The 12,479-nt window shown below is 44.4% G+C and overlaps 1 protein-coding gene across 4 annotated transcripts in view; it reads left to right on the forward strand.

Moving 5' to 3' along the window:
* The first annotated feature begins 1,625 nt into the window (after positions 1-1,625).
* Positions 1,626-12,479, forward strand: part of LOC133356609 (solute carrier family 23 member 1-like) — a 32,179-nt gene continuing 21,325 nt past the window's right edge. Inside the window, exon 1 of one of the 4 annotated variants that reach the window (XM_061574240.1) lies at positions 1,626-4,159. Coding sequence is in view for 1 of the 4 variants with exons in the window: in XM_061574235.1 (XP_061430219.1) it covers positions 4,104-4,159 (56 nt within the window). In the remaining 3 variants the exon portion in view is untranslated. Of the gene's footprint in view, positions 4,160-7,313; positions 8,090-12,479 lie in introns of those variants that run through there. The other 3 variants (XM_061574235.1, XM_061574241.1, XM_061574236.1) reach the window with 3 other exon arrangements.

Genomic DNA, 12,479 nt, shown 5'->3' on the forward strand with positions numbered 1-12,479 from the left:
CCACCCCCAAAACCATATTTCCATTTTGAAAATAAAACATGCTTCAAATCGCTTTAAACTATTGTCATTGTAGTGCGTATTTAATGTGGCGCTGCAGTCTGATGTTGTAGGAGTGTTGTTATAACAATTAGTGTTGTTATAACAATTAAATATTTATTTAAAGTTGCGCATATTGATGTGACGTCACATTTCTCAAACCCCCCTCCTCGTCACACATCGTCACATATGCCTGACCACCCCCCCCCTAGGTGCGTGACGTCATTTATGGACGGCCCCTAACAAAAAAAAAATGTTCCTGGGTAGTAAATGTTATTTTATAATTGCTTATGCCTCAAAAGTACAGAAAATGGCTATTATTTCTCACAAACTTTGCTTTTGTGACCAGGACAGTGATATTTTTAAATTTACCTATTTTCAATGAGAAAACGTGGTGTGCATTTGTGTCATTCCTTCACATAAAGTCCTGGTCACAAAAGCAATGTTTGTGGGGAATAATAGCCATTTTTTATACCTTTGAGGCATAAGCAATTAAAAAAAATAACACTGACTACCCAGAAAAAAAAATCGTGCTACGTATTGATATCATAGCGTTAAAAGTACAGCGTGGGCAGTTATATCTATGGGATCTTTCTCGTCGCAAAATGAGAACATTTACATATTGGCGGTACACCAGTGCAGTATAAACACACCGGTCCGAATAAAACAAACAGTTTTCCGACTGCTTCGACATCACAACTGCTTTCCTGACTGGGGGTTGCTAATCGTCAATACGTTCAAATAGGCTTCAGCCCTTCTGGCAGAGGTCGCAAACGGGTTTTGATTCCTTAACCGTACCCGGCCGGGTACGGGTACCCGTTCCCTACCCGTACCCGACCCGAAATGAGTGGCAAATGGTTACTCACCAGTGACTCACGGCCTACCCGTACCCGTTCCCGGCCGCACCAGGGTCGCAAACGGCTACCCGTACCCGGCCGGGTACGGGTAGCCGGGTATCGGGTAGGGTACGGGTATCGGATACCCGGTTGCGACCTGATGCCTTACAATAAGTTGTCTAGTTGGTGTTCGAACATCTTAAGAGCTGTATTATTGCCAGAAAGGGGTACATTCCCCCCCACCACCACCCCCTCATTATTTTGATACTGACAAACCAGGTCCCTTTAGACGCTTGCCGTGTTGAAATCTTTTCCAGACTTCACCGCAAATGACGCAATTTGTTGAATCTAAGTCGTTTTAATGAGGGTTAATTAATCATTACCACCATCAATGGCGGAGCCAGGATTTTCAGGTAGGGGGGGGGGCAACCCCTCCAGCAATGAAAAATGATAGAGGAGTTCTTAGTGAGTAAGGAGTTGTGAGTAAGTAAGGAGTTGTGAGTAAGTAAGGAGTTTCGATTTAAAGCTTTCGTGACTGCAGGGATTCATCTTCTTAGTTCTTTCGGTAAAGTCACGTAGAAGGGAAATAATAAAATAATACAAATAAAACATAATAAAATAATTCTCACGACGTTTCGGCCACAACGCAAGCAGCCGTCCTCAGGTGAAGACCAGGTCTGTCGGGGAGGCAGCGTCGGAACATTCAGACGCTGTTTTCCCGACTTATTTTATTGTTTTATTTTTATTATTTTATTATTTCCCTTCTACGTGACTAGGGGTCGGCACGGTTTGAACCGACTCAAACTGGTTTCAAATTGAGCAAACCAAACGAAACCAAACCAGCGACGACTGAACCAAACCAAACCAAAACCAAACCAAACTAAGCTAAACCAAACCTCTTGAGTTGGCTTGAACCGAAAAGATGCGCGGCAAACAATATTCGCATTCAATACAAATATCAAGTGTATTAATCGCTAATTTCTACGCAGTCTTTCTTCATGTTGAGATTCACTAGCAAGTACTGGACGACGATGTCGTCCACAGCCATCTCCTCAAGCTTGGCACGCCCAATGTCCTTGAACGCAGAGTGGTAGTTCAATGGCAGTGAAACGCCAACACTAGGCAACATCCGCGCCCACGAGCGCACACACATCTCGGCCTTGAACGTGCACTTGTGCAGGTTTGGTCGGTCGAGAAAGGAGCGCTTGGCGGCCGAGTTTGCTCTCTCGGAGGGCACGGACGACGCCGGGATAGGCAAATAGTCGAGGGCCACGCGTCGCAGGCGCGGGCACTTGCCGCCGTACAGCTTCCACCACTCGACGACGTCCATGCTCAGGTCCTGAGTCGGCTCAAGCAGGAAGCGGTCGACCTCGGAGGCGGCGCCGTCGTGAGCGTTGGGCGCGTAGACCATGTCAAAGAGGATTTTAATGCCGCCACGCGGCGCCGCCTTCGGCGCCGCGTCCGTCGTCAACGCTGGGTAGCGCTGGTTGAGAATGTCCGTCATCATGTCCTTGATATTGCTGTACTCGGCCTTTACAACCAACCAAACTAGTTTGAGCCGGTTCCACCCTGTCCGAGCCAAACCGAGTCGGTTTTCGTAGCCCCAAACCAAACCGAACCAGTTTAAACAAAGCCAAACCAAACCGATTTGGTTCGGTTCAAACCGCGGTTTGGTGGTTTGAGCCAAACCGTGCCGACCCCTATACGTGACTTTACCGAAAGAACCAAGAAGAAGTAAGGAGTTGTGAGTAAGTAAGGAGTTGTTAGTAAGTAAGGACTTGTCCCTTGCTTTTTATACGACACGTGTGCGGCGATGGTGCAGCCATTGATCGAGGGTCGAATTCGAAACGCGTGATCGGCATCGCGCTCGCTGAAGATGTTTGCCTTCAGGGAAGTCGTGGACTGTATACGCAACTGCGCACAATTCTGTGAGTCACTTATAACTGCGTTGCCGTTACCTATTGCCAATTATGGATTCAGACTATTGTCCTATCATCTCATAGAGTCCCTGGCACGTATTACTATGCTACACAGTGGCAGTGGGGGTCGCAAAATGCCGATTTATTACTAATAAACCCCAATGATCCGATCGAAATTAGGGGCACGTGCCACCCCACCCTCCCTTCCCCCACTGGCTCCGCCATTGCTCGCCATGGAGATGCTGGCAATGTAATGGTTAGCTTACTGGACTTGCAATCCAGAGGTCGTTGGTTCCTCAATTCAACCCTGACTCTGTCCACCTAGCCGTTATAAACTGGGTGGCCACACTTGAATGGGCAGTTCACACGTGGTGGTGGGGGTCAAGTAGGGATGCTCCCAATTCCTTACGTGATGTCTGACCAGGTGTTGAGAGAAGGCAAGATACTCTATAGAACCGTGGTTCAACACTTTTTTGGGCTACCGCATCCCTTTGTTCAATTGCGTTTCAACCGAGCACCCTCTCCTCTGATCCAACATGGTTTTGAGAAATAAATGTATACAAAAAGTTACGTGAATATTTTAACCAAAATGGTTAAATGCTGTGAGGTATCCCCATCTAGCTGGTAACGGCAAACAAACGCGCGCTCTTGTGTGCGTTACGTAATTCGCTTACGCTCGCTGGTTACTCTTAGAAACCACATTGTTTACCATCTTTGAGTTTAGAACGGTCTCTTACATCGTCTTAGGTTACCGTGAGGATTCAAATTCTATCGTGGTTATTGTATACTACCAGACTCGTACACGATTATTTACCAATGACTCTTTACCAATATAACGTCACATTTACACAATCACCTCGCGTACCTCCAGCGATCCGCGTACCCCCGGTTGATAACCACTGCTTCAGGAGGAACTCCCAAGCAGGAGGCCCCGTTCCCAGCAGTAAAATAAACATGTAATTGCAGGTCTGCGCCTTTGCCATGGTAATAAATTCCCCCTACGCCCGTACCCTGTACGGTTGTATCTGAATATTCATTTAAAAGTCCAGAGGTCGTCGTGGCTAAAGGCATGCCACCAGCCCTCGCCATTGCTGCAGTCCTGATGCTACATCACATGACTGTTGCACAGATTGATTGGGGGGCTTTGTAAGGAAATGGCGATGAAATTTTGAGAGATGGGTGGCGGTGGTGACCCACAGGAAAGATGTAAAAAGCCGTCGGAATTCGCAAACACTTTGCCCCTCCTCAAGAGCCAAGTGCGTGCGAGCACTTACAATGCGCGAGTGGCATCTGCAATTCTCTGACAACTGCGATGGCACACGGCAGTCTGAGTGAACGACGCATGGTAAAGCGGCAACGGCCATCCAGGTATGGAAACATTTCGCGTGTGTGTGTATACGGATCAGTTTCTAAACTTACAAATATATATTTTACGCGTTCACGTGCCGCTAAGCAAACACAGTGCTCATGAAGTTAATAGCAGAACATAGGTAAATGTAACTCGAGCGCTTAATCTTCACAAGTCTGTTGGCATGTTTCTCCGTGTGTGTAGATTTTTTTTGCCGACGTTTTAAAACTCGAGATTCGTGAGTCCCCTGGTATTATCGCGTTACCAACAATGTCATTATCATGCGAAGCTTTGAGCAGGTAAAGCCCTGCAAGTATTTCGGTTTAAAGCTTTCGTGACTGCAGGGATTCATCTTCTTAGTTCTTTCGGTAAAGTCACGTAGAAGGGAAGTAGTAAAATAATAAAAATAAAAATAAAACATTTTATTATGTTTTATTTTTATTATTTTATTACTTCCCTTCTACGTGACTTTACCGAAAAAACCAAGAAGATGAATCCCTGCAAGTATCTCTTGCTGCTGGATATACTCTGCTATATTGCAGTGCTGATCAATTCACCCTCGGCTGTTCAAGGAAGAACTCATTCCTACTTCATGAAGCATAAAAATGTCATGTGTTCAGAAAGCATGACATTGCCTTGTATTTACACTCACGTGTGAAAAAATTTCAATACGTCTCCACATTCAGGTAAAACAGTTTCCCATTCAGCGTATTAGCCTTCCATAGCAATGTTATCCATCGGCAATCTGGGGTTGTGAAGACCCCGCATGCCCAACCTGAGAAACAATGCTCCACTGTCACATTGTTCCATCCACCGATGTATTGAGGCTGATCCAAAGCATTTATTTTCTCACGGATTGACTGGTTTAAGTGTACTTCCCCCATCCCACAACCTTCGCTGTGTGAACATCGCTCCAGTTACCACGCTTCCTTGCTCTGAAAATCGAGTGGAATCTAAGATTTCGTTGCTCGTATTTAAGGCCTTGTATAGGCGTTGGTGGGACGTGGGCATCTGGCTCCACAATACATGCAGAATCCTAATTGTATATCATGCCCCTGGCAAGGTCTTTCAGATCTACCAATAGTGGCCCCCATTTAGGATCACCCTTGATCTTGGTGGCATTCTAGGGAGGGGTGGGGGCAGACATTTACTGTGGTGCACACCTATCCTGCGTCGTGGCAATCCCTACCTTGTGTCACTCAGCTGTGGCAATCTCTGCCGAGTGCTGCTCCCCCTGTCCTGGTTGTGAACCTACTTGGGTGGAGGTTAGGCTCTTGGTCAATGTTTGATATCTTTAAAACCAGTATTTAAAACAAAAGTTTCCAAATGTGTTTGGGTACCTCTGGCTATTATATACTGTAGAACATGGTTCCTCACTTTGTCTTTTCATACACAGATGCAGACCTTGTGGAAAGGTGCCAGTGCAAATTATTGCTGTAGTTCACGTGAGCATTTCGCAATTCGAAGGTTATGAACGTAAAGCTATGACCAATAAAACAATACAACGTAGGACAAACATGTGTTATTACCCACACACTGGGTTAGCATTGTTTTTATTTTATTATTTTTTACTGCCAAATACTCGTAAAATACCTCTACCCTGCTGGGTGGGGCAGTGGTAAATTCATGCTCGCAATTACAAGGACGTGCGTTTAAATCCTGCAGGGGGACGGTGAAATCATAAATTGTTTGTCCAGGGTTTGATTCCTTTTCACGACCAATATTTTAATTCAATATCGGGTTATTTTCGGGCTAATGTCCATCAGAGCCAAGAATCCTCTGCAACCCGACAAATCGTGTTGGTCACGTGGGTGTCAATTTATTAATGTTTTTATTCAAAAAATCAGAATGCAGAAAACCGAACAACCGTTACTTGCTGCTTAGCATGATGGTTTACTGGAAAAAAAAACTAAATTGAACGACACATTTGCCCACGTGACAATTTGATTTGTTTGGCCATGTCAGGTGGTGCAGTGTTACAGATCGAATTGGACGTTACACCTCCACTATCTCACCTATTCAAAAAAAATTCGGAGTTCATGGTCTATAAAACAGTTATTTTGTGGGAGCACAATTGGTCATGAATACACTTGGACTTTAAAATCCAATTAAAAGTAAAACAATTTAGTACAAATGGGTACCAGTTGAATCCATCTCACGGAGCTATGGGGAGACGAATGCGATCATTATAATCGTTATAATAGAAGGCAACAGGTAAATGTGGAGCCCTGTGCTTAATATTGTTTGCTCAAAACATTGGCAGAAGAGACTCTGCTAGAGGGAGCAGAGGAAACTGGAGGGTATTTGGCCTACTCTTCCACTGCTCAGGTATTTTGGAAGGTAGTGAGAGTACCCACAATATACCCCACCACACGTGACCCATCGGATTGACGGCAGTGTACGCACGTGCACGTGCCAGGGATTTAAGAAACCTGCACTAACTGTTTAAAATCCTATGCCAGAACATCGAATCGAACACCGGTGTTATGCAAGTCCGGAGTGCAAATCCTTTACACCACAGCTTGTGCAACAAGCAGTAAAAAACGCACGCCATCCCAAAAATCCATCTTTACAATTGCCCGGTCCAATTTTTATATTATCTAGGACAAAATGCATGAGAAACACAGCTCGGCGTTGAAGTAATGAATACCTGGTTCCCAAACCATCAACATGGGCCATTAAACGACTGGTGTAATGAACATTATGCGAGTGAATGTAGAACTGGTGGACAAACCAATATTTCTAAAAGATCAGGTCCCAAAATTCCCTCACTTGAATCAGGAACCTTTGAGCCCATTCGTGCTCAGGTTTGCGGTCGAGCAGCACATATCTGATGAATAAGCTTTGAGGCACACGGAGCAAGCTTGACGTCTTGACAAACGTGGCACAAACCCTAAAAGAGGCGAATTGTGTTTTTCATCCTTTGCGACCCAAAAACCCATAACTTATCGCTTCTTTATTAGTTCTGCACACACACACACACAATTTGACCTGTTCAAAACAGGTTTACGTTCAATCTTTGCAAACAATGATCCTGACCTAATAAATGCAGGTCACGAGAACAGAAGCAATATTTAGTTTGCTAAATGTTTTTTTACCCTTTTATCTAGGCAACAAAACTGACACCTTTTTTACAAGAAGTCATGTTTGCATTGACCACAATACCTGCAGTCGGAATGCAAAAAAAAAACATAACTCTGATAATGTATGCATTGTCCTCGAAATTGATTGGTCCACAGCCGAGACAGCTTGCATTAGAGCCTAGTCTCACATGGTGTTGGACCAGATGACGCCAAAAGGCGCCTTTTGGCGTCATCTGGTCCAGGTATTGTGGTCAATGCAAAAAATGACTCCTTGTAAAAAAGGTGTCAGTTTTGTTGCCAGATAAAAGGGTAAAAAAACAAAGATCATATTTTGCTACTGGCAAATGAGGTTCCAAGGGTGGAATATTTAGGTTGTAAAGTTTCCAGGTGGTATTCAATGACATCAACTGTACTGTACCTACATTTTATTGCGGTTAAGTCGATCTTTGAACACGCATTTGTCATCTGCCCTTCAAAAGGCAAATGTAAATCTTCGAGTGCTCACGTAGTGTCAAGCTTTGCATGTAGAATAGATTCCTCAAACACCGAGTAACGCGTCAATTATCTCGTTCGTTCGTTCGTTAACGTTAAACCATCCGCATGGCGCCTAATAAGAATTCAGTCCTGTATTTATTTATTTAGTTCGCCTTCAAGCACAATCGCTATCAGGGAAACAATTATTAACTGGGTGAACATAAAGCGCCGCTGCAAATGTCGAGACAGCTTCCTTGATGGGGACGTGTGGACATTAACAAAGTGGACACTAGCAAAGTGAACACAAGAAGGGCGCGGATTGTCCGTGGCGATCTACCTGCGAGCTTGCTGCTGTTGGTCAAGCATCGCCCCACAACGAAGTTTCTACACCAGGTAAAGTTGTTTGTTTATTATTAGTTAATTAAATCTATATTTGGAACTCAGCGGCAATGTCATAATACAAATCATGTAAAGCGTTCGAGAATAAAAAAAAGGCAAGCGACTTCCTGCTAGAATGAACATTGTGGCGGTGCGTGTCACTTGTTTACAGCCTTGCTGGATCAGCGGTGGAAATTCCACGTTCCTATGGCAAGGGAGAGTCTCTGTTAGAAAAAAATCACGGTTGACTTCCCCACAAAGTGACGATCATTTTATAGACGAACCCCCCCTCCCCCCCCCCAAAAAAAGAGATGGCTAGGCTGGGTCAATCCCCAACCAAGTTATAGAACTCGCAAACATTCGATTGCACTGTCGCTTGCACTATATGCTGCAACGCAAGCGTAAATCACTCCGTGCGATAGCAAATTCGCTACCAATTGAAGACATCTGATTGTGGGATGCGATAGGAAAAGAGAGCTGATTACGAGGACAGTTATTGGGGACAGACCAGGATGGATATGACGGGACAGGCAGATGAACAAGTTGGAGCGCTTTTGGAAAACTAAACTTAAAAACGCAAACACAAATGTAAGTTGAATCCGTATCTTTTGATACGGCAAAGAAAAGACCAAACTTTGAACCTGGTGCAAAAGAAGCGCACAGATTGCCACGCTTAGAATTGCATAGGACAGAAAAGACGCGTGCAAAGGTTAGACAACATATAGACTGAAAACGTGGTTTGGGCAGAACACTTAACTTTTCGTAATATATCGGGAGGGGGTCAAGATTAATTACGGAGCAGCAGCCAAAGTAAGGAATGCGCGAGAACGACTCACGTGGTAATGGAGTGAAGATGTCGGCTCGATGGGTTGCATCGCAGGAACGCGACATCTTGGGGAGGCCTTCATCCAGCAGTGGATCGATCTTGGCTGATGATTGATAACATATGATTGGTCGATGAATTAGCCTAACGTACCAGGTTTTGTAAGATCTTTTGGGTGCATTTGAGAACATATTTTGTTCAACTGTATTTTCATTAAATAAAATTACCATCCGTACAAATGCGTGCACAAATTAATTTAAAGCGCATAAATTGGAATTTCATCTGGCCCCACTGCCTTTTGATGTTTCCTGCTCCCCAGAGTTTCCACTACCTCTTCTGTGGTGAAAGTATCTTGCAACGACTTGCTGTTCCTCAACCATTTCGCGTCTTGGGTTTTCCACATTCAGCAACTTCTCAAAGTCCTCTTTCCATCTCTTTCTAACCTTTATTTCCTCCAAGATTGTTCGCCCTTCACTGCTCTTAACGAGATTCCAACGGTCGATGTCCCTGGTCTTTCTCTCTCCGGCTCTTGCCAAACGGTATTCCATCATCTCGCCTTATCTGCTGTCAAGCTTCTGGCAGAGTTGTGCAAACGGTGTTGTCGTTGCCATTGCTACCACTCGCTCTGCCTCTCTTCTCGCTGCCAGGTATTCATCTGGATGGTTCCATCTCTCTCGCGTGTTCTGCCACTTCTTAAACGTTGTCTTTTTTTCTCTTGTTGCCTTTTTCGCTTGATCACTCCACCACCATGCGTCCTTCTGTTTCATCAATCTTCGTTTGCTCATTCCCACTCTACCACTACCTGCTGCTTCAGTCTTCTACTCGCCAGTTGTTCCCACGTTTCATTCGAGCTCCCCCTCGGCCTCACGCTTCTTTAAGTTCTCCACAGCTTGCCTGCAGACGTTTTCTTTCTCAATCGCCACTTCACCCTGCTACAGTTATTTTGTCTCACCTTCCTCTCCCTGACTCCTTTCACTACGCAATCTGCCACCAGTAGTTTGTGTTGTCCACTCACACACTCACCAGGGATCACTTTGCAATTCTTCAATCCTGTCAGGTGCTTCCTCCTCACCAAACTAACATCTATCCGGCTCTTCACCTCTCCACTCTGGTAGGTCATCAGATGTCCCTCCTGCTTCTGGAAGTAGGCAGTCACCACTGCAAGAGCATTTGCCTGGGCCATTCGAAGAATGTCCTCTCCTCCCCCATTCCTACTTCCATATCTGCATCCTCTATGGTTTCTTTCATATCCATCCTAAACTCTTCCCATTCTTCAGCTTAAGTCTGCGCCCATCACGACTATTTAATTTACCGGTAAGCTCTGAAACTCCTGGTCTAAGCTGTCCCAAAATTCATCCTTCTCTTGCCCACTGCAGCCCATCCGCGGGGCATATGCACACTCCACATTTACAACCCCACTGTCCAGTACTTGTCTGAGTATGATCATTTCTAGATTTGAAGCTTTCGTGACTGCAAGGATTCATACTCTTAGGTTTTTTCGGTAAAGTCACGTAGGTAAAAAATAAAATTAAAATTTATAAAAGTAAAATAAAAAAAATCACGACGTTTCGTACTTGATACAGCAATCGTGCTGTGACGGTTCCACCTGAAGACGGAAGCTTGTGTTGCCTCCGAAACGTCGTGATTTTTTATTTTTTATTTTACTTTTATTAATTTAAATTTTATTTTTAACCTACGTGACTTTACCGAAAAAACCTCAGAGTCTGAGTATGATCAGTCTACCATTCACTTTTCCGACTTCCACCGCCTTTGTCTTGATCTCCTCACTCAGCACAACTCCAACCCCATTTCGCCTTGCTGTGGTTCCATGGTATAACAATTTAAAACCACAGCCAATCGCTTTCGCACTGCTGCCTTTCCATGTTGTTTCCTGGATGCATCTGATGTCGACTTTCCTTGTTCTCCTGTCATTGTTTCAATATTCCATGTGGCCAAACCTTATCTTATAGTGTATTATTTTATACTGCTGCCTCCAACTTGATGATTGTAAAGTAAATGTGCCCCAGGTTGGTGCAAAGCCTCTTAAAAATATCATAAAATATTTCCAATCTATGCAAATCCAAACTCTTGCATTGTACCTATTTAGCTTTAGCCCGCCTTAAATTCCATGTTCACTCAATATAAACTCGGATACAACCTCATTGATGACCACGTGTTAAGGTCTGCACGGCGTATGAGTGGGCGGGGGGGTACTCATTTAAATGCTGCGCAAAAACGTAGCAAAGGGCACAGGAGCAGTTCAGATAATCGATGTTGGCAGCGAATTAGGTTGTTTGTAGGCACACATTGCACCTGGCACATGTACAGTGCCACGGCTCCCCATCACATGTACACGAACACTGTCTAAGCAACCTTCAGAGACGTTTGGGACACGTGCAGTTCGTGGGCATCTTTTAGAGCTGATGGTGGTGGGCAGTAGCAAAGGCAATAAGACCTCCCTTATACCCTTTAATAGACTGTTGGGGCAAGTGCTGTTAGCGAGCAGACACACACACGTTCCGCACAATTGTATACATATGGGAGACGCGATCTAGATGATAAACTATTGCCTATTCTGATGTTCTATTGGGTAATTGTAGTCGAGCAAACATGAGCTCGCCAGCATTCCTGCACCGAACCGTATCTCTCAACAGGCGCTCATCGCCACGTTTATAAACACCCTGATAATGGTGTACGTGGACTATTTGCCCACTTTGCTTTTAATTAATCAGTAACGTCGAGTCAACCCTGAAAATGAGATAAGCCGAGCGTTTATCAATGCCCCAGCGCCGCAAGTCATTTATAAAAAAAAAAACGAAGAGCGCCTGCGCATTTGACCAATTCCCAGTGACGTTTACAGTAATCGTTTCACCGATTGATCAATAAAAGCCTTGACACAAGTTACCGATTTGATTATATCTCTAGGTGACGTTTGTGTGTGTGTGGCTGTCGTGGTTAGCTTAAAGATACACCACCCATATTCTTAGATTTTTTTTGGTAAAGTCACGTGGGAAAAATTTAATTTATAAAAGTAAAATAAAAATAAAATTAAAATCACGACGTTTCGGAGGCAACACAAGCTTCCGTCTTCAGGTGGAACAGTCACAGCACGATAGCTGTATCAAGAGAGAAATTACAAGAAAACCGTATTTTTATATATGGAAATTACAAGAAACCCGTATTTTTATATATTTATAGAAAAAATACGGTTCTTGTAATTTCTCTCACTTGATACAGCTATCGTGCTGTGACTGTTCCACCTGAAGACGAAAGCTTGTGTTGCCTCCGAAACGTCGTGATTTTTATTTTATTTATATTTTACTTTCATAAATTTAATTTTTTTACCCACGTGACTTTACCGAAAAAAACCTAAGAATATGAATCCTTGCAGTCACGAAAGCTTCAAATCTAGAATTTATACACCACCCACTCCCTGTAAAGCCTTTAAGAGGCTGTTTGGGGCAAGCGCTGTTCGCGAGTAGCGCCCATGACGGTCAGCACACGGCACACGAGGAGTTGGGTGGCCAGCACCACGTGCCCGGTTAGCTCAGCACCCGTTGACCTGGGATTGCTGCCTGGCCA

The sequence above is a fragment of the Lethenteron reissneri genome, chromosome 54 (genome assembly GCF_015708825.2).
Source record: "Lethenteron reissneri isolate LAM-NWPU_2019-01 chromosome 54, ASM1570882v1, whole genome shotgun sequence".
In the NCBI taxonomy this organism is placed as follows: Eukaryota; Metazoa; Chordata; class Hyperoartia; order Petromyzontiformes; family Petromyzontidae; genus Lethenteron; species Lethenteron reissneri.